General features: G+C 34.3%; 2 protein-coding genes across 5 annotated transcripts; one reads left to right on the top strand and one right to left on the bottom strand.

The window, feature by feature from the left end:
• Nucleotides 1-2,350: 2,350 nt before the first annotated feature.
• On the top strand, nucleotides 2,351-9,540 carry PIG-U (phosphatidylinositol glycan anchor biosynthesis class U). 2 transcript variants are annotated; one of them, XM_022069801.2, is made up of 7 exons: nucleotides 2,351-2,767; nucleotides 3,620-3,819; nucleotides 3,978-4,182; nucleotides 5,684-5,921; nucleotides 6,717-6,988; nucleotides 7,078-7,220; nucleotides 7,810-9,540. In XM_022069801.2, the coding sequence occupies exons 1-7, from the start codon at nucleotides 2,638-2,640 to the stop codon at nucleotides 7,918-7,920; spliced, it is 1,299 nt and encodes a 432-aa protein (XP_021925493.1). In that variant the 5' UTR covers nucleotides 2,351-2,637; the 3' UTR covers nucleotides 7,921-9,540. The 2 variants fall into 2 exon arrangements, with proteins under 2 accessions (XP_021925493.1, XP_021925495.1); XM_022069803.2 differs by having other exon boundaries at nucleotides 2,626-2,767; nucleotides 3,525-3,819.
• On the bottom strand, nucleotides 6,077-21,149 carry LOC110832637 (ribosome biogenesis protein BOP1 homolog). Of its 3 annotated transcripts, XM_022069799.2 has the most exons (14): nucleotides 21,007-21,149; nucleotides 19,840-20,322; nucleotides 19,562-19,713; nucleotides 18,669-18,786; nucleotides 16,733-17,053; nucleotides 16,387-16,554; nucleotides 15,462-15,636; nucleotides 14,551-14,760; nucleotides 13,385-13,488; nucleotides 13,098-13,271; nucleotides 12,023-12,122; nucleotides 11,190-11,385; nucleotides 10,290-10,469; nucleotides 6,077-7,167 (listed from the first exon to the last, which is right to left on the bottom strand). In XM_022069799.2, exons 1-13 carry the CDS (start codon nucleotides 21,103-21,105, stop codon nucleotides 10,316-10,318), a joined length of 2,454 nt encoding a protein of 817 aa, XP_021925491.1. In that variant the 5' UTR covers nucleotides 21,106-21,149; the 3' UTR covers nucleotides 6,077-7,167; nucleotides 10,290-10,315. The 3 variants fall into 3 exon arrangements, with proteins under 3 accessions (XP_021925491.1, XP_021925490.1, XP_021925492.1); XM_022069798.2 differs by lacking the exon at nucleotides 6,077-7,167 and having other exon boundaries at nucleotides 10,189-10,469; XM_022069800.2 differs by lacking the exons at nucleotides 6,077-7,167; nucleotides 21,007-21,149 and adding an exon at nucleotides 20,659-20,918 and having other exon boundaries at nucleotides 10,189-10,469.
• Between the last annotated feature and the right edge of the window lie 546 nt (nucleotides 21,150-21,695).

Raw genomic sequence — 21,695 nt, 5'->3', positions numbered from 1 at the left:
TCCTTTCTTCACATCTTTTAAACTATAAGAATTTTAATTTTACTTAGCACTGGAGATGAAATAAAAAAATGGTGCTGGAGCTTAAAGTTAAAATTCCAGTTCTGACTGCAAAAATTGATTGAACATGACATCACAAATCAACATTAGATTCTACTGCTAGATTCTATTGTTAAAAGCACCTCCTTGATATTTACTACTTGCTTTGTACCATTCTCATGAGACCAATTTACTTGTAACAATTTGACTGATGACATATTTTCATACATTTTTTTATACAGATTCATAAAAAAGTATCAAATGTAATACTGTATTAGTATGATAAGAAGCATTATAAGGCATTTATCAAGACTTTTTAATGTTTCAACAATTGCTACCAAGATTATTATCTAAAATAACTTATAAATGTAATATCATTCTTATATAACTTGGAAATGATGTAAAATGTGCACCTTCCCATAAAATTCCAGTTTTCAATACTTTATTAACATTTGTTGGATAATTTCATTATAGTATATACAAACCTCAATCTAGTTTCCGCTGTTCTTGATGGTATATATTACTGTACTGAAAGTTAAAATGAAACAGAGTTTCCTTGCATTAAGCTACAATTTTGCCTATATGTGTTTTAAGAATATATACCTACAATAATCATGTTATCGAGATGTTTCCATTTTCTTATGGATACTCAACTTTTAAACTGTGTATCCTTAAAAGATTTTTAACTATGAACATTCTATGAGTAGAGCAATATACAGCTGGATTATTTTATATGCATGTTTTATATATAGTATGTTTAATTCATTAATGTTTTTTTGTTGAAAATATTACTTTAACTTGCATTAAATGTGTTTTTTTATAAATACAATAAAGGTATGTTAATTTGAGTACAATGAATGCACTAATTTAGTTATCATCATCATTGGCGCTACAACCCAGGGTGGGTCTTGGCCTGTTCGAGCTTTCATAACAAATGATTTTTACTGGTTGGGTGTGTTTAATTTAGTTAATAACATTGTTAACTTTTTAAAATTTTGCTTGCTTCTCTTGTGTGACTGAATTTCAGTTTGAAATACTTCAATCAAACATTAGTCTTTTTCCACTTCAATTTCTCTTCTAGGGACTTGTTTTTATGTTACTTCACATGAAGGGTGCGTGAATTATTCAAAACTAATCAAATTTACAGAGTTAAACATTAACCTACTACTAATCCCTGGTAGCAGAACCTGCAGGTACAACACCAAAGCCCAATACCAGACTCGATCCTGAGTTGACTATCCATTTACCATCCTTACAGCCCACCTCCTTAAGATCTATCTTGATATATTCCCATCTCCTTCTTGATCTGCCAGTGGTCATTTTCCAGAAGTACTCCCTGCCAAAACTCTTCCCCCACACCTAGATTTCGCTATTTTCACTATGCTAGGTGACCTGTACAATTCATACAGCTCCTTGTTATGTAATATTCTAAATTCCACACTTATTTCACATTAACCAACTACGTCTGTAAAAAAGGCATACATAACGGACAATACCGTAAAGCTGACACTACAGATCTTGTACTTTGCACACAAAACTTAATTTCTTGCAGAATTCAATCTTATAAGTTAAAGTCAACCTGCGTTCGTAATTTCAAAACAATTGTATTGGAACGCGAATTCTTTGAGTAGCAGTTAAGAACGTGATAGAATTATAGAAAATCTATTTACCTTTGAGTCATAATCGGTTATCAGGAAAACTAGATCCGGGAACTACGCCCAAAAATATTTGTCACAATTATCCAACTCTACAATATTTCACTTTTTTAACACACTTCACTGTCTTCAAAATGTTGGTAGTAACTGCAAAAAGTCTGCATAATATACTTTCAAGAGCCAAAGCGAGGGAAAAAAATTGGGGAAACAATTTTAATTTGAACTTCCATGCCCTAATTCCCGCCATAGGAAGAAGTAAAGCACAGATAACCAAGACAGATAATTATGAAGCTATTGTTCACAGAAGATGCATGCCGGACGTTCGAGCTTGTCCACGGGGATAATCTGTACGTGTTAGTAGAAGTACAATGGATGCAGTTATGCAATTGTAGAATGTCGTGGACACAGATTATCACTAAGACAATATTTCGATCATTTGCATTACTGTTGGGCACAAAAAGAATTTTCATCCCGTAAACTTTAACGAGTCATCTATTATGATTGTATGAAACTAATATAAATGCTAGGTACTTTTGTTACAAATTACTATTCTTATATACGTTTAAGAAAATAAAGGTAGTGTGTTGCGTAAAGAACACCTGTGGAACTTTTGTGTAATCCATATAGAAATCCTTTCAATTCTTAAGTTAAATCTGTACTACAAATTAATTATGTTCGGATCAAGTTTGCGTATTTTTTGGTTTTCAAAAGTTGATTTATGAGGATTTTACACACACTCCGTTACCAGCACTGACTCTGCGCTTCCTACAGTGTTTTGTTTGGGTATAGAAATGTAGGAGGGTGTGTGTAATAACAAGAGGATATGATTAGTATATTTTATAACTATATGAAAACTAACCCATTGTAGTAATTACGGCCTTCGAGTGCATTTCTGTCTATTCTTACCCTTACCCTAAGATTTCGTTAACGTATACCGAGACAGCATATGGATAATTTGATGTGTTTGGGATACGCCGTTGCTGGCTACATACGGTATTGGTTACTTAATTCGGATTATAAACAGACCATTGGAGATCGTGTTGAGATTTCATCACCATTAAATTCATGGAGGAAGGGTAATATATATGAATAGAATAAAATTTATTACATTCCATAGAACCTTTGTAGGCCTAATCTATAAATGTAGAACATGGCATAGCACAAATACTTTAACACACATCAGTTACATAGTTATGACAGTAACAGTCAACTACAGTATTATATCAAAAATAATTGTACAAGAAAGCAGAACCACTATTCCTTACATGTATCATGTGTGCAGGATGTTTTGATGCCTGTAGTAGTACACTCATTATTTTCAGATATCCTTTTCACTGTTCTGGTGGGGAAACATGCTTCAAAGATGTTTAAGATGTTTAGGAATGTGTTGAATTTTTAACCTGTATTAAGGCTGTTTAATACTGACTCCCAGTTTTCATTACTTAGATGTGTTATTTAACAGTGACTTCATTTATAAATCTTTGTTTCTTGCAATTATGATAATTGAAGACTGATTCTGTACTGGAAGTTGTGCATCATATTATACCATAAAATTATCTTGATTTCATTCTGAATTTAGAACTGGCTTATTTGCTTTAATGTGAGCATCTTTCAGGTATCTTACCAGTACCTGATTTGCACCTAATCTCTCAGGCAATGAGTTGCACAAGCTTCTCCGTACCCCCTTTGAATTAAGGTGCAGTGCATGTCTGGTAATTGTTTACATATGCATTTGGATAATCTGCATAGGATGTACTTAGTAATTTGAGTAAAATTACATTAATATTGGTTACTATCACCTGGCATCTGTCAATTTGTTTGCTTTTCTTGCAGCATTCAGTAGAAAGCACAACTTAAACTTGATGCATCAATGTGATTACAATTCCTACAGGACAGACTTTACCTTGAAACATATTTTCTTTTCCCAGTAACTGAAGGTGCTTACTTGTACAGTGAAGGAATAAATCCATATCTGGGTGAAAATTTCCACGAAACACCTTTGGGACTTTTTGTATTTCACAAGATGATAAGTAATATACCACAGTTGACAGGTTTCATCTTCATTGTTTGTGATCTAATTACTGCACATGTGTTGTACCATACAGCACAACTTTTCATGAGTGAACTGGTATGTTGATAAAGTTGAATTTAATTTAAAGTTAATTTATAGACGAGTCATACATTATCTTGAAATTGAGAAGTAAAGTGAACTGCATGAATATTTAAATATTTATAATGTGTTAGATTAACATTACATCTTATAATGTTGACCACTTTTGTTTTCAGTTTTCAAGACAAATGAGAGAGAAAGAAAAGTATGCCAAAGATGCAGAAACACTTCTTCTAAAACAATCAGACCTTGTGTTGCCACCAGTTTATGTGGCATCTGCATACTTATTCAACCCATATATCATATTCAGCTGCATTAGTCAGACAACAACAGTATTTGCTAATCTCTGTCTTGCATTTACATTTTTATTAATGATAAAAGGTTTGTTTTAATAGGTTCCTCTGCATTATTTATTTTACCTAAGTTTTTTATTTGTCAGAAAGAGAAGAATTATCTTTTTACTTACTATATACATGAGCTTCATTGGCTTCTCAAAAATTACTCTTCTCTGCGGAGTTAGTTGGTCAAAAATTAATCTTCTTAAATGTGATCTAAAAGCATTTTAGTTCTCACATCTTATTTTAAAATCTCACCTCAGAATATGAAGTAAGATGTAATTCTTTTAAGTCCATACTTGAGGTATCATGTAATGGTGTGTTTCAAAATGTCCAATGCATAATAAACTTAACAGTTTTTCAGACTGTAACTGTAATTTAACACATATTAGGCTGTAATGTCCATGGTGCAATCCTGAAAATTAGATACTGAATAAATAAAGATGTAACAGTAATATTGAATTCATAGTTTTCATTTCATTCCCAGATTTATGGGGAATGCCCCAAATAAAAATATGAGATTGCCAATTGTCCCAGATTTACATAGATGTCTCATTATAACAAAATCTTGGTGGGATTCAGTTTGCTTCCATTTATTTACACTGTAAACAATCAGTTTTAGAGAATTTTGGTTCTGTTGTGTAGTTAATATTCCATTATATCAAGTAAATAACAGTGACAGTCTGCATAATTTTTAGCGCTTGCTTCTAATTAAAAAGGTGTTCTATTCAAATCCTAATCAGGATCACATATCCTTGTAAGACTACCTGTACTTGTCCTTAGTCCCTCACATGAAGTAGGTTCTGGAGCCAGAATAGCAGAGTCAGTAATGAATATAGTACATGCTGGGTGACCAGGGTTTGATATCCAGAACAGCTCTGGGGTCCATCAGCCCCCTATCCAGTGGGTACTGGGTTTTTCTCCTTGGGGATGGAGCAGGTGTGGTATGAAGCTGACCACTTGCTTCCATTTAGTGTAAAGGTTAAGAATATGTGAAATGATACATCCACTCCCCCATATGTCTACTTGACATGGTGCTTAGTTAAGCACCAGGGATAAATTTACCTTTACTGAAGTAGGTTCCTAAAACAAACCATAACTCATTTCATCCCACATATGTCTTCATATTTCATTTGACTGGAAAGTTGGCACAATGTTATTAAAACACTTTTACCTTAAATGATCTGTTTGTAGCAGAAATTTTATATATTTCTACCCATCAGAAGCCTTCTATCATGGATTAGCTTGCACATTTTTTCCAGAACAATCTGATGTAAGCACATGCTGAATTATATTGGTATTAAGAAAATTGTGTAGTCACATCCTGATGTCTAAGCATTGGATATTAATTATTTTATATCATGAATACTCTTTCATCTGTTATTACTGAACCATAAGATTGCATTTAAATTATTTTATATCTAATTTTTTGCTCTCAGAAATTAATTTCATATTACTTCATAAGAGCATATATTATTAACTTACTTAAGCAGATGAACAGTAAAAATCTCCAGTTTTGTATAAATTAACATAATATCTTCTTTTAGGTAAAAGACTTGCTTGCTGCAGTGTATTAGCACTAGCAACACTGCAGTCCTTGTATCCAGTTATACTGCTTGTACCAGCATCAATTTACATTGCCAAAGCAGAAAGCAGACGGTCTCTACGATGTAGTTCCTTCATTCTCACTGCTGTTACATTCATAACAGCTTTACATCTGTTGCTGTATATATCATTAAAGCTGGCTGGTGGCTGGGAATTTCTTCATGCAACTCATGGTTTCATGTATGTACAGAATACAAATAAGACTCCATATTAGTCCTCTTCTGATATGCTATGCTGTCATGATCCATCTCACATCCACTCTGAAGAATTGTGCAGTAATAAGATTAATCAGGATACCGTGTTTCTAATTTCCATGTGCAATCACCAAACTGAACTTTATGGTAAAGTATTTATTTCTCTATCATATTGTGTAATCCTTCAAAATGATCATTTTTATGTATACCACTTGCTTTCACTAAAAGTACCATTGACTGTTGAAACATTACTTTTTGAAAATCTTGTTCCCCTGATTGTCACTTGGACGTGACAGCTTTATAGAAATTGGAAACAAACAAAAAATGTGTATCACACTTTGTGTCATAATTTGCTGTTCAGGAAGGCATGAAAGAATATAATAAAGGTTAACACTGGTTGGAATGTCTCTTAGTTACTGTAAAAGTTCTGGGGTTTCATATATATAATAAAAGTGAGGAGGAGGCTTGTAGTTCCTCCTGAAAGGAAACAGGACAGAATTTGACCTCAATAAACCCATTAAACAGACACATTCTTGAACATTTTCCTTCATAAATCAAATACACACTACTGAATAATCAGTATGTTGATGACAAAACTAAAACCTGTCAGGTAGGTAATACTGTGACTTAGTTTAGTTTTTAAATAGTGCTTCCAATATGAAATGAAAGCATTATTGGCTTCATAGCAGCTGCTACTTATTATGAATACATTGCTTTGGAAGTACCATCTTAGTGATTTAAAATATATGTGAAAATAATTTTTATTAATATTTTGTTTCAGTCTAAATGTTCCAGACTTACAACCCAACGTGGGTTTGTTCTGGTATTTCTTCACGGAGATGTTCGAGAACTTCCGTCTTCTCTTTATATGTGCATTTCAGATCAACGCTACTGTATTATATTTAATTCCTCTCACTCTCCGCTTTCACGGTGAACCCATGTTGCTGGCTACAAGTTTGACAGCCCTCACAGCAATATTTAAGTCATATCCTACCCTTGGAGATGTGGGCTTCTACCTCGCTCTCCTCCCCATGTGGAAGCACCTGTTTAAGTGTGAGTTCAGGTTTGTTTTGAAATATTAGTATGTCACTTGAACTAATTTCTGGGTGCTTTTAGTGGAACGTTTTAATTTCACCTTATAGATATGCAGCAAGGATTTGTTGTTGGCTGTTCCTTCCTTAGTACATCTGTGATGGGTCCAGTTGTATGGCATCTCTGGATTTATTCACGATCTGCAAATGCAAACTTTTACTTTGGGGTTACACTTGCATTTGCAACTGCCCAAGTAAGTATGAGATCCCCTCTCTAGTTTAAAAAAAATGAAAACCCATTCCTAATCTGTATATATACATATATATATATATATATGTAACAAATTGGAAGCACCTGCAGGGTATAGTCCAGGGATTCTTAATATTTTTGTCTTCTTGATTACAATAGGCCATTCCCAAAGTTTCAAACATCACTCCTATCGAATTAAGATGAAATATGATAATTGCATGAGTTATCTAACAGTCATCAGTTTAGCATTAGATGGCACTCAAGCAGTTGTCCATGAGCATGATGAATGTCCCCTAATGGAGGAAGAAGCGGAGTGTGTGCTACTAGTTAGCTAAAAAGTTCTACCAAAGCCTACTAAAAATCTCATTTGTCATGTGTCCCATACTCATGAGTAGCATTTGCAGTTCATGTCTCCCATTGTTTGGTTCGATCTGGTTAAAAAACAATGGCATTTCGTATTGCTTATGAATTGTAATAGCCCTGCCCTGTCTGGTACTTAAATGTGGTATACCTTTACACAAGTGTTAAATGTTTGAAAATTATATGCTTAGGTTCAGTCTAATAAGTACTAAAGCATTGTTTGCTTTTTCCAGATTTTCCTTGTGACAGACATCCTGTTTGCTTACATCAAGCGAGAATTTTCACTTTTCCATGGTTTGCATCGTGAAGTCAATGGAAAGACAACTAAACTAGTGTTAGAATGAGGATGGGACAAGACTGTAAGAATGGAATTATGTGCACATATCTTCCAAAAAACAGGTGTGAAGGTAACAATGTGAACAATGTGTGGACCACATCAGGCAGTAGTCAGTCAAGTTATATGCCTTAGAAGGCATCAGATTCATTCCACAAGTCTGCATTTTTCAAGAGGCAACTAAATTAGGCTTGTTAAAGGATATATGTTGTTATATTTTAAATGAGTAAGCAGCAGGATGCAAAGAAACAAGAAGTGAAGTTGGACTCTTGGCTACTTAATATCACATTTTCTAGACTACAAGATGCATCAGAGAATGAGATGAACCCAAATTTTATGAAAAGTACCAGCTATACCTTCAGACCATAAGACATATTCATTTTTAGGCAGTATTTTCCAGTAAAAAATGTATCTTATACCCCAGAAAATACAATAATTTAATGCTTCAGGGGTGGAGACTGCTTATTTAAAATGAATGTACATTTTTTTAATGTTCATTAAAAATAATGCACTGATAGAACTTTTAATATTTTGTTGTGAAACAGAGAATATAACTATGTGCAATTCAAGAATAGCCTTTATTTTCAGCAGTTGGAAATCAAACCTCATTTTTTCAATAAGTGGATCATTTTTTCTGTTTTGCCATTTAATATTAAACAGATCCCAACTTGAGATATTCTGTTCCCCAGTGAATGCTACAACTATGAAAGAAATTTCATTAAACCCAGCAACTGTTTTTAAACCTCCTGCAGTTAATACCAAAACTGGATACATATTACAAGGTTAACACAGCATAGCAAATTACTGTTCAATGTGTTAATAAATTACTGTGATAATGATAAATTATATTATATATATCCTGTCCCTCAAAAAACAAAACCACCTAAAGAAACAATCATGATACTTCACCACAAAGGACAACATGCATTATTTCATATTTTGTACCACTGACTGAAACTGCTCTTAATAGATTCAGTCCCTAATTGAACGAAAAGTCAATGTTTACACAATGGAACAGAAAGATAAAAAACAATAATTTTGCCTGGTGTTTTGTATGGGCATGAAACTTCATCTCTCAAGTGAAAGGAAGACCCGGTCTTTGAGAATAGGGTGCTGAGGGGAATATTTGGACCAGAAGAGGGATGAAGTGACTGAAGGTTGGAGAAAATGACATAATGAGGAGGTCTTGAATTTGTAAACTTCACCAATTACTAAAATAAGTCAAAAAGGGTGAAATGTCTGGGACATGTAGTGCATAGGGGAGATGAAAAATGCATACAAAATGTAATTTTTGTTGGAAAGCCTGAAGAGAACAGACCATTCAGAAGACTAGGCACAGCTGGAGGATAATATTAAAACAGATCTTATGGAAATACAGTGGGAAGGTGCAGATGAAATTAATCTGGCTCAGGGACCAGTGCTGGGTAATTGTGAACACGGTATTGGACTTCAGATTCCATAAAGACAGGGAATTTATTGACTTACTGAACATAATACCAACTTGTGAAAAGGAATCTTCTTTGTGGAGTGAGTTAGAATTATTACAAGGCCAAGATGATGTTCTATTAGATACACATATTATGTCTTCATTTGAAGTTTTCCTTAAAAATAAACACAGTTCATATTCTCATATTTTTTTCTTCATTCGCATTTGCAGGGTCTGTGTTTTTACCTCTCTTGGGGATTTATGATTGATCTATTTTTTGGACAGTGGTAGAACTCCTTGCATGAGTGATCAGCCCTATCCGCAAGGCTTCTACCTATACAAACACAGAAAGACGCAGACAACCAAAGATGCCTTGAGTGGGACTCGAACCCATGGTCGCAGCAGCCAGGCGCATGAGGTCCATGCCTCAGATCGCGGGACCAATGCAGTCCATATTATCATATATAAATATATTTTGTACAGTGTATTAATGAAGTTTAATTATTATTTAATATTCTCAAATAACAAGTATTAACCCAAAACCAAATTTTACTCAAAGAAAGATGTTTGGAGAAGTATTTACAAGTAGTAATTTTATATCATATGACAGCTGACACCTCAGCTGCATCTAGTGCCAAAGTTAAGAATGTGTGGAACTTTGCCTCCATTACCACATACATCTTCATGGGCTGATGCTTTCAGTGGGTTATGTCTGCAATAAGTCTGAGAATGTGGTGAACAGAATTTGCTGCACAGAAGTGTCATAATTTGATGATTTCTGTGCAACTTTGGTTGTATTATACCACTTAGCACATAAGACTGACACTACCAATGTAATAAAGCAAAAAGAGCTAATAGCCCAAACTGTAATTTATTTTATAGAAGGAATTACAAATTCTTTCACAGAAGGGACAATACCTTAATTAGTATGCAGACCTTCCATTTGTTATTACCTTTTACATTACGTGTCACTATGGTGTCATGTGTAGAGACGTATGGTTTTGTCAGCTCCACTGGAGAAAACCCAAGGTTGTGTTGGGTGGAAAATTACATCAAATATCCCGAAATCATTGTAGGACTCATGGTTGCTTAACCTCTTGAGTGGTACAATCAGTGGGTTCTGAAGAAGATCACTGAAAACAAATAGGAAATATCCAGCACATGTATGATTACTGCAACTCCTTACATCATATTCAGAGCAGAAATTAAATACTGTACATATCACACTTGTTTAAAGTGGGTAGTCATGATAACAAAACTAACACTGTTATTTCTACAGAACTAAAATTTCAAGGGCATTGGCTCTGGTAATGTCAGAAAACAGTGCATTTAAGAGGCACAGCATAGGATAAACTGTGCTGTAAAAAAATTGAACCAACAGTTCTGTAATAACTTGCAGCACACTGTAACCCAGACAAAAGAAAAATAAAGGTTTTTGTATGCAATGTAAGTTAATATAATTTCTCATATTAAACTATGTTTTGCCCACCATTAAAAGAGACCTTGTGTCTACCACACTATGAGAACAACCAAATGATTACATTGAATATATTTCTACACAAGTGCAAACATAAACTTTGCTGGTGTCTGAATCATATTACATAACAACACACTACTCAGCTTGGCAACATGCACAATCAAGAATTAATCTGCAAGAGTGGACTAGGTATCAACATAATTGGTAGCTTGCGCAGTTTCCGGGGTGACTTGTAATGAAGATATAGTAGCTAAGGCAACACTGGAAATTTGCTGTGTGATCATCAAATCTTTTCCTGTAGGATTATGACAGAGGAGGTATCACTGGTATTGCAAGCAGTAAGAACACTTCATCTATGAAAGGACATTTTACTTACTTATAAACCATCCCATGACAAACAATAAGACTACGATCATCTGACCCTGATGCAAACAGTGGGTACTGCCTGTGGTATGCTACTCCTCTCACTGCTGTTCCATGCAGACGCAATGTTTGGTATGGTTTGGTTGAGAGGTCTAGATCAAACCACAACATCTTGCGATCATATGTTCCAACCAAGAGGTTGTCTCCACCTACAAATAAATATTCATCTAATATGACAGTGAATCCAAATCTCTGATCTGCAAAAGCATGTTCTATTTCCAGAATACTAATTGTGCCATATGTTAGGGAAACTCTAATTACCACAGTTAACCACTGTGTTCTGTGCTCTTTTCTACTGAATAAAAAGAGGCCAATCTTTGGCACTGTGGTAACAATTCTGCAGTTTGCTAAAAATGGCAATGTAATTCTAGCTTATGTGCATTTGGAGTTTTGGTAGGTAAAACATTACACTCTCTAGAGTGATTTTAACAGTTTATCTCTGGTACTAGAACAAAGTATTCAAAAATTAACAATATGCAAAACTCAAATCTGAAAGGTTTGCCCTATTAATCTGCATTTTGAATATACACATATGATAAATTTTCTTAAAATAATAATTCATGTTCTATGGCACTCAATTACTGTTCTGCAGTGTAATAGTTATCCAAGTTCTGTACATTTTATCTGCCCATTAGTCCTACAGACCTACATTAAGTTACAGATTAATTTATGGAGAATAAAAATACAATTTCCCAAATGCATTTTTAACAAAAAAAATCGTTATTTATAAAGTTGCTCAATACTGTAGACAAGAATTACAATAAAGAGATATCTTAGAGGAATTACCTGGGTGGATGGCAATAGATGAAATCCACTTAGAATTTGAATGTAACTTTTTCACTAATTCCTGCTTAGCCAAGTCATAGACCCGAACAATCTTCTGTGTCTGCAAAATATGATAAATAAGAACATATTATTATTCCAATTCCTTCTACACTTCTAAAATACAGAAACAAACTAGTTATACACAATGGTTTTGCACAATGATGGTAGGATGCATGTTCAAGATTCCAAAAATAATGACACTTTAACACCAAGAAACATTAATAAAACATTCCAAGCAGTGAATCACATCAATGCAGAAAACCATGAACAAACAAATCACTGAATGGCTTCTTTATTTCTGAAAGTGTTACAAGATAAACTCATACCATGCAGAAAGAAAGGGGGAAGAGCACAAGAAGGTAATGAGACAAGAATATCTTAACATCTGGAACATACCACATCCTCTGGGTTGTAACACTGTGCGCTCTTACAGCATCACAACCCAGAAAACCACAACCAACATACTCACCACAATGAGAACATCAAACCTCAGACAACCATGAAATATTTATATGAACATAAGATAATCACTCTTCTCAAAAATTAAATTTACCATAACAAAAATTAAAGCTGAGCTAGACTGATCTTCCCAGTCACTATTTAATATTGTTCTGAAAAATATACATGCACTGCTTCAGTAACTGGTGATCTATATTAAGACAATTCTTACTTTTTCTGCATACCAAATTAGGAAGAAAATCCCATCTTATATTCAAATAAATACAGTAATTATAAATGGGAATAAAAGGTGTTTCATGTAAGACAAATTATGAAAACAGTGGTTAATACTGTTGTTTCTGCATACAAATGTTACAAATTATTAACACTGCCACTGCAGTAGAAAGGACGCTATTATTTATTCTGAACGTGTACTCCTGGCACACAAATTGTATTGGAGATGGCAAGGCAAGCCTAGAGAAACTGCAACTGTCTCTCAGATCAAGACACACTTAATTAAAATTATATGACATCCTGTGACAAACAGGACAGGTTTGGAATAAAGACAATTTAAAAGTAATGGTGTTATTTTACTTACTGCAACAAAGAAGAATGGGCGTACAGGATGGAACAGAACACACTGCACCAAACCTTTCGATTTGCTGAATGGTACCTGTGATCGTCGCTTTGACAACTGATGAATTACTACTGAGCGATTTTGTCCTTCAGGCATTACAGTAGCAAAATAGTCACCTTTCCCATGCCATGTGACCTAAAGAAAAATGTTAAAATGTACTGTAACAACCTAATATCATGAATTACAATTAACAATCAACACAGTAGACTGATTTATCCCACAATCATTATCATTTTTCTAGAAATTACCTGTCTTACTTCCTTGAAGTGACTGATTATGATACGAATCCCATTCTTCCAGATGTCCTCACTGGCCTGTTCCCACTGTACAGCTGTCTTAACCCTTTCTGACACTGGAAAGAAAGCAACAATATTTTTCTTAACCATTAACTACCACTGAGAGAAAAAGTAAGATGTAAATGGTAATGTTATACTAGTTGATACAAAATCTTAGAGAAACCACGTATCTTTACATGGGAGAACACGGGGAGTATAAAAGAACAGAAAACTAATAGAAAGAACTAAAAAATAACCATTGATAAAGCATACACCAAGCATCAGTATAGTACACATGGATAGTGTAAATTTTTTTTATGTCTAATGTTTAGCATAAATGCACAGAGTATGTACTACATAACACATTTACTTTCATGTAAAAGGAAATACCTGTCTCAAATAGAAACAAGCCTGAAACAAATATGTACAGGTCCTTTAAGATTCTTTTATAAACAGGCTTTACTGCAACACATTATCACTTTGCAGCCAGCATCTAGACCAGTATTAGAAGCTTAAGTACCTAAACAGAGCACATTCCTACTTAAGACATTAATAACTGTTCAGTTCAGTAGGTTAGAAACTGCCATCTTTTATAAAAACGGAAATTTCACTTCCATGTTCACAAGACTGACACCAGATCCTATGCTGAGCCAGATAATTCCAAAGTAACGAAGTTCACTGTTACATTTCATAACATCCTAGTTATGGTGAGGGGCTGTTAGTTCTCCACCCAACCAAAAACCTAATGCAACTAATATTCAGTACATTCACAGCTATACTCCATTCCTGGAGGCTGTCTCCCACATTAAAATCTTGTACGTATTACATGAAAACAAAAGACATATATGCTGAGGTTTCTTGGAAGAGAATAAGAAACTACAGAATAAAGTCTGTACCTTCTTAAGTTACAAGATAATATTTTTTTCCATGTTAGTTAGTTAGTACTAAGGGCCTCTTACTAAGTTTATTAGTAGAATTTTCATAAATAAACAAATAAGAATCATACAAACCAACAAACCATGTCAAGAAATGTGTGTGCATTTTGTAGGAATGAGACTTGGATCACAAAATATACGCATGATGAAGATGAAGCTGCGTTAAGGACGAACATATCAATGACATAAATGTTTAAACCTCACCTACAACATCCTGTTCTGGTGCTTCATCCAGTAATGAGTCTGTCTTAGAACAAATCAAATGGTCCCCTACTCCAGGGTTAACCAACAGAACTTTACGATCTGCTGCAACAGCAATTAGTGACAGAGCCTGATTTGGACACCAACTTACTGACCGCACTATGCCACCTACAGGAATTGTCCGAACACAACGTCCAGTTGATATCTCCCATACTGAAACAACATAACGACTATATAAATACAGTATCATATTTAACCAAATACTGAGTCTTCAATTTATGCGGCAGCGGTCGTGCTTGCATTGCGTGGTCGGCCGGCGCTCTGTTGATGTCGGCTGCTGCATAAACTGAAGACCCGGTATAAGCTGTTTTGCATATAGCGACAAACCTCCACAAATGAAAACCTTCAGGAAAAAATAGTTTTATTACTTGTACATATAAAATTCTTAGATACACACATAATTTATTCATTCCATTTCTTCACAGTGACCTGATTTAGGCCCATCAAATGCTTTTGTTGCAAAATTTGCATACATAATTTTTGTCTTTGCCCACTCTCACTTACTTGCTCCAGAAATATCATAATTCCTGAAAGTCAAGCAATTATTAGTCTCTTTGGTATTCCTGATTACCAGGCTTAATAAATCCACTCATCTGCTTGTCCATGACAAGTGGAAAGAAACCTGATTTTTGACCCCTTGCTTTTATATATATAAACACACATTAAACAGAAAATCTGAAAATTGCATGAATATACCCTTTTGTTAATGTATCAATGATATGTTTTTATGTTGACACAGCAAAGAGATCAAAGGGAAATACAGTTCACTGGCTGTTTGTATTCACCTCTATATGCATGATTTTCCCTGGTTAAGATCTTAAATGTAATATTGAAATATGCAATTAAATCTTTACCTTTAACAGTTAGATCATCAGATCCAGAGACCATATATTGCCCTTTAGGTTCAACAGCTATGGAACGAACCATATCTGTATGACCCTCATAGACCATGGACATAACAGTTGGGAATGGCTGCAGATCCTTGGGGTTTGGCAACTGAGGCAATAAATCCTCAGGTTCAATAGTCAACTGCAAAATCAAAAACAATTAAATAAATTACATATAATAATAACACACTGTAAAGTATGTAATTTCCATCCTGACTGTAGATCCCATTTCAGCATATCAAAGTGAATAAGAGAGAGTTTTGGATATGACCACAATAACACATTTTGATTCCTGATTATCAAGCTGAAATACCTACCAAAACAGAGTACACTTTTATAAGGTCCCAACACACTAATCATTACATGTTTCTAAAGGTGTAACATAACCCCATTTTTAGCCTTAATGATCACAAGTTAATATAATCAAAGACCAAACACATTCAGAGAAAAATGTTTTATGAGACATTACACAGAACATACTGGTAACAAGAAAACAAGACTAGAAACTCAGCTTGTTGCATGGAAAGTGTTCAACAAATAAGTACTAAATCTGAAGGTTTATAACAACGGTGCATCACAATAAACATGGCTATTTTTATGGACATTATTCATCTTGTTTTTTTTAAAAACATGATATTTCAGAAACTGGATCTGTTTCTGTCATCAGGTAAAAGATAGGGAGAGGGGGTTCACTCAGCTGGGCCCCTTAGAACAAGCTCATCTCGATCATGGAGTAGGAACATTTCACCCCTCTTTCTTGCCTGATAATGGAAACAGGTTTAAATTCTAAACCAAAGCAATGGATAATACCCATAAAAGAAAGTGCCATCTGCCATTTCATGTGTGCATAGATGACAGAATGAAAGCAATATCTCATACAGACAGTACAAACCCTCATTTTTCTGGCTCTGGGACACAGGTATAAATCAAGACAACGTTGAAATCTCTCATTGACAAAACGATCATATGCTGGAACTGAACGTAAGGAGTTGTATTTCTGGGGAACAAAGTGAAGTTTCCTCTTCCATGGTGCTGTTCTCAGTTTGTTCCACTCCTTAAGCTGTTTAAACACAGAACACTTCATAAGCGCTATCATTTCTATACCTTATTCAAAACAGCAATAAAATGTAGATAAAACAATGCTTTTACATGAGAAATATGACAAGAAATTGTATTTATGTAGCAAAAGTTTTTTGAAAATACCATATTTACATGGATAATTGTTATATTCTAATTACCTCTCTCTTATCAAAGAGGTATTCAGGTGGAGGGTTATACGACTCAGCATGACCTGGAAGATGACGTTTTGGAGCAGGAATATGGTTTTGAATGCGTCTCATATGCTCCACTCCTTCATCTGTTTGCCACAACATGAAAAATTTAGGTTCGTGACTCTCTTTCTTCTCCTCCTGAGGTTTCATCCAACCCATCTTTATTGCATGTACCATCTTTGCTACCTTCCTTGCCTCAACCCTGCTTGGCAAGAATGATCGTTTGTGATCAGGAACTCGAACAATTGGAGTCTTCATGACTTCTGATGTAAACCATTCTACCCAAGGCTGCCAACACAAACAGAAGTGACACTGTAAATATTAATTTAATCAAAAGGTGAAATACTAGATCTCCTGCCAGTATTCTTCACAGTAAGACATAAACATATAATTATGATTGTGGTTTAAATAGTATACCTAATGCATTTACTTTCCAGCACATACATCATTAAGTAAATGTTTAGCACGCATGTAAGATCATGAGGGTAGCAAAGCACATTATGGCCAAAAACGAGGTTAACAACATTAAAAATCAATCTAATTTCAGTAATATAGAATAAAAAATGTTAATGTCAATATTTCACACTTCTGTATTTCAAGGTTTTTAATGCAACATTTCTATTTTTCTGCAGTTTGCAACTCTACTGCAAAATTGGACATTTGGCACATTTAAATAAATACTTTACTAAGTTAATCATATGTTGGTAAAGTCCTTCAAAATGTGAACAATAATTTTCTGAAGAGTGGGAGTGTAAATTTGTCATCAGAAAAGACAGGTGAGGGCATGATAAAAACCTGTGTACTCCTTAAGGAAGACATCTGAACCTAAGAAAGAAGAAGTAACAAGGACTGAACAAAATTCTAGTTAGAAAACCATGAGAGAAAAGGCTAGCTGGAAGACCGAAGTATATATTCACATGGATCTTGCAGAAAAAGGATATAGAAAAATGAATTAGATGCTTCTAGCTCAGAAGAGTCCAATAACAGGATATGGTGAACATTACAAGCCTTTAAGTTTCATATAAACAGGGAATTTCTTGATCATCTGAGTAACTATCAACTCTTCAAGACTAACACAAACAACAATCATGAAGGAAATATGCAAATATAACATCAGTGGAGAGGCTCCTGCACCAGAGAGAGAGAGAGTGAGTGAATGGAAAGGTGCAACCCAGAGGAAAAGCACATATATTTCCCATTCTTTCCTATTTCTCACACCTCACCAGTTTTGATGTTTATTGACACAGATACAAATCTAATGTTACAAAACTAACAATTTTTTATATATGACAGCATGGGGTCAGAACTTACTGTCCTTTATACTTCATTTAATGTTATCTGAAAACCATCCAAATACAAAGTAGCAGATCCTAATGAGATCCATCTTTTCTCTCATGAACTTCAGAGCTATTTTTGAGAAAATCAACAAAGTTGAATTTGAGCTTCATATAAAATATGGGTTATAATACACTAACATAAAAAAAAACTTGCCTGACAACTTTTAGTATAGATACCATTACCTGATTTTATCAAAATTTGATAGAACATGCAGATCAATGAACTGACCTCTTCATTACACTTTATGCAAAGAATGCCTATATATATGTATTAGGAATTCTTAGTTTATCTTAAGAAAATAGACAGGAAGAATAATACACACAATTATGTGTCCCAAAAATGAGTGAATATCATGCAACTCTGAACCTCAACAAAATAGAGTTGTTTCTTTCAGCAACAACAATGGATACAACATAAAAGTTGTTTGGTGCAACAGAGACCTAAATTTTGTAAACTGAAGTGTGTCTTCATTCAAATTTCAACAAAAATGACAGTGTAATATGAAATGTTCAAGGAAGTAACCAATATTTGCAAGTAAACAAACAGGTATGTTAAAAGCACTCACTGCTGCATCATCAAAGTTTGCATCTGGGATTTTCTGTGCCTGAAGTCGCTGAATTATATCCACATCTGCATCACATAACACAACATCCTGACCAGTCTGGGGATCTCTGACAGTGCGCCTATAACAAAAATTTTGATTACACAAAGGAAGAAATATCAAATAAGATAAACTGCTGAATATAATATGCCAGCACATTTACTGCTAATTCACTTACCTACTGAAATTTATGAAATACCTAAGCATGATAATAAATGTATTGTACTCCTGAAATGTCTACATATCCAAATAAATAGTCTCTCCTAACAATAATAGTTGGGAAAATTTGAGAAGAGGTGGTACTACAAGTGAAGAAGCATATAATTAACTTGGCTGTGCATTCACACAGCAGTCTAGTAGTTTGAATATACCCAGTTCAAATCCCAGCAAGAAAGAAACAAAAATTCACTTCCTCCCAGTAAAAATGATGATACCATTTTAAAAAATCACAACTATTAAAGATTTTAGATTTTTATATCAGTCTTCAACAGTAAGGTTTCATGATGATGAGTATGAAGATGACTGTTTTCTGGGTTGTTGCACTGCATAGTCTGGTAGAAGTTTACCGAAGTTCCAGAAATGCTTGCTGCCTCTGAAATATCCATAAACTTTCACCAGACTACATGGTACAACAACCAAGAAGACAACTATCTTCAATCATCAACACTTTGATATACCACAAAAGTTTGCAGTGAATGCAAACCTTTCTGAATGCATACAAAAACACCATATAATTATACATTTATAATCACTCCATCATCTTGCAATCAAGGCATGACCTCAGCAGTTAATAAAGCATTATTAAGTAGCACATGAAATAAACAAATATACCAATGAGGTAGTTCATTTCTATTTACCAGAAATTAGGATCCTCCATTCTTTTAAGGAAACTGTCAAGTTCATCTTGCTTTAGAGGTTTCATAACTTTCTTGGCATCCCAGTCATATCCTAGATGTGTATAGTCATCATACCAATTCATAGGAATGTTACCTACTGTGCTGCGAATGTCCTAGAACATAAATCATAAAAATGACATTCCATATCTTCTCATTATTTCTGTTAGTATTAGGAATAAAACATAATGTGTTATTTACCCATGCACATATGAAAGACTGCATATATTATTACAACATACCTCTTCATCTGATGAATCACTCTTATATTCATCATCTATTTGTTTAGTTGTTTCATTCTCATCCACCTGCCTTTCCTTGTTAAATATTTTATTTTTACTAGTAATCTGTGAAATGTTGCTTGAATTTTCTGTATTAGACTTCTTAATTTTTGAGGAACAGGTTCGTTTCATTTTGAATAAGAGTTTTAGTTGATCAGACTCTTTCACCTCATCCTCATATGACACCTCACTTCCCTCCAAACCTTCAGCACTTCTCTCTTCCTCCTGATCAATCTCTTCACTACCATATTCACTGTAGTCACTATCAGATTCATAATCTTCATCTTTTGTAGTAGTTTCCTTTCCCAGAGATGAAGCACCACTGTCTTCACTTCCTGATTCCCCTTCAACATCATCATCTTCATCTGACTCATCCAATTCATGGTCATCATCTGCATCAGAGCTATCCTCATCATTTGTTACTGATGAGAGAAAATGTTCGTCCTAACAAAAAAAAATACATCCAAATTATAATAATCACAACATGAAATACCGGTCTTATTTCTGTGTACAAAATTAGTTTTGTTGGAGGGCAAGAATTTGATAAAAAACATTTTTGTATAATGTGCTTTCCAACAAATACACTATACTAAATAATCCTATGTGTTAATATGCTAGTCTTTATTATTCATATCATAAACCAAGATCCAACATCACCAGTAAAATTGCATAAATGGTTATAGACTCCATAAATGAGTTTTTAGCTGTAATCACTCAGGATGCTCATCTTCAGAATACAGTAGCCATGTATACCTATCATCAAATGTGAGGTTTACTTACAGATGCTAGATTTAACATATACTGTTCTAACCTAAAGAATGAGGCCAGTAACCGTTTGCACAATTTTACCATCTTCAGTCTATGGAAAGGTTATGTAAGCACGCTACACATTTTCCTTATTCGACCCTAGTATTTTAAACTTTAACATCTGATATAAAAACAAGCTGTGTGTTAGGAGTTTAAAAGAATGATTTGTGAAGCAAATTATAATTCTTTGGTGGTGCCAATAGATTTCTGATTACGACCGAACCACATGCCAACCAAGCACGAACTTCTGGGCACAGTACACACAAATGAAGAAAAAATACCGTTACAGAACTTTATTATGAATTATTAAATCTTACATACATCACTCGTGTCGTTTAGATTTTCTGGTGTGTCTGAAGTGTTGTCATTTTTAAGTGAAACACTGAATTTTCGTTTAATACCACTTCCGTAGGCAGCCATTTTTCCCACCAAACATGTGCTGCCATAGATTGGTACATTATCTATGGATAACATTGATATTATTGACTGCCACCTACAGCTTCACACAGTCGGTAATACGGTTAACTATTATTCAGCAACCAATCTGCTTTTTCCTGCTCTTTCCCTACTTAAGGAACACCCGAAACCCTGATTTCAGTTGATCTCATTCCACATTTATGGTAAAAGTGAGTGAGCTTGAATGGTATGCAAACTGGTTTACTCATCTATATTCCCTTATACCTTGAAAGTGGAGACAATTCCTTAGTAACAATCACAGTTTCTCCAAAAACTTTAGCATTAAAAAATGTTACCAGAATAAAAACAAAATTCAAAGTGAAATGTACTTAATCAGTGGAAAGAATATAAGTTGGACAGCTGAGGTTAGGAAAAGACACCAACATACTGCAGTCTTTCGTATAATGAACATATTTACTACCTTTACACAACTGAAGATTATTTTTTTGCCCAACAGAAAAGATCAGTAACATTAAGAACTTCATACCATTTGTGTTGTTTATATGGCCATTCCACAGCACAGGGAGCTAGATACCAGCTTCTTATCTCTGAAA

The sequence above is a fragment of the Zootermopsis nevadensis genome, unplaced genomic scaffold, assembly GCF_977971745.1.
Source record: "Zootermopsis nevadensis isolate Lab colony 2312 unplaced genomic scaffold, Znev_1.0 Znev_ptg000029l, whole genome shotgun sequence".
Taxonomy (NCBI): Eukaryota; Metazoa; Arthropoda; class Insecta; order Blattodea; family Termopsidae; genus Zootermopsis; species Zootermopsis nevadensis.
Note: the sequence above shows the minus strand (reverse complement) of the source record. Positions and strands in the feature narration are given on the sequence as shown.

Coding starts and splice junctions, on each gene's coding strand:
- LOC110832637 (XM_022069799.2), bottom strand. CDS start 21,105: ATGGCTGCCTACGGAAGTGGTATTAAACGAAAATTCAGTGTTTCACTT. Junction 17,054..18,668: donor CAAACTTTGATGATGCAGCA/GTGAGTGCTTTT, acceptor TTGTGTTGGCAG/CCTTGGGTAGAATGGTTTAC. Junction 12,123..13,097: donor GCCCATTCTTCTTTGTTGCA/GTAAGTAAAATA, acceptor CATATTTTGCAG/ACACAGAAGATTGTTCGGGT.
- PIG-U (XM_022069801.2), top strand. CDS start 2,638: ATGGATAATTTGATGTGTTTGGGATACGCCGTTGCTGGCTACATACGG. Junction 3,820..3,977: donor AACTTTTCATGAGTGAACTG/GTATGTTGATAA, acceptor TTTTGTTTTCAG/TTTTCAAGACAAATGAGAGA. Junction 6,989..7,077: donor GTGGAAGCACCTGTTTAAGT/GTGAGTTCAGGT, acceptor TTCACCTTATAG/ATATGCAGCAAGGATTTGTT.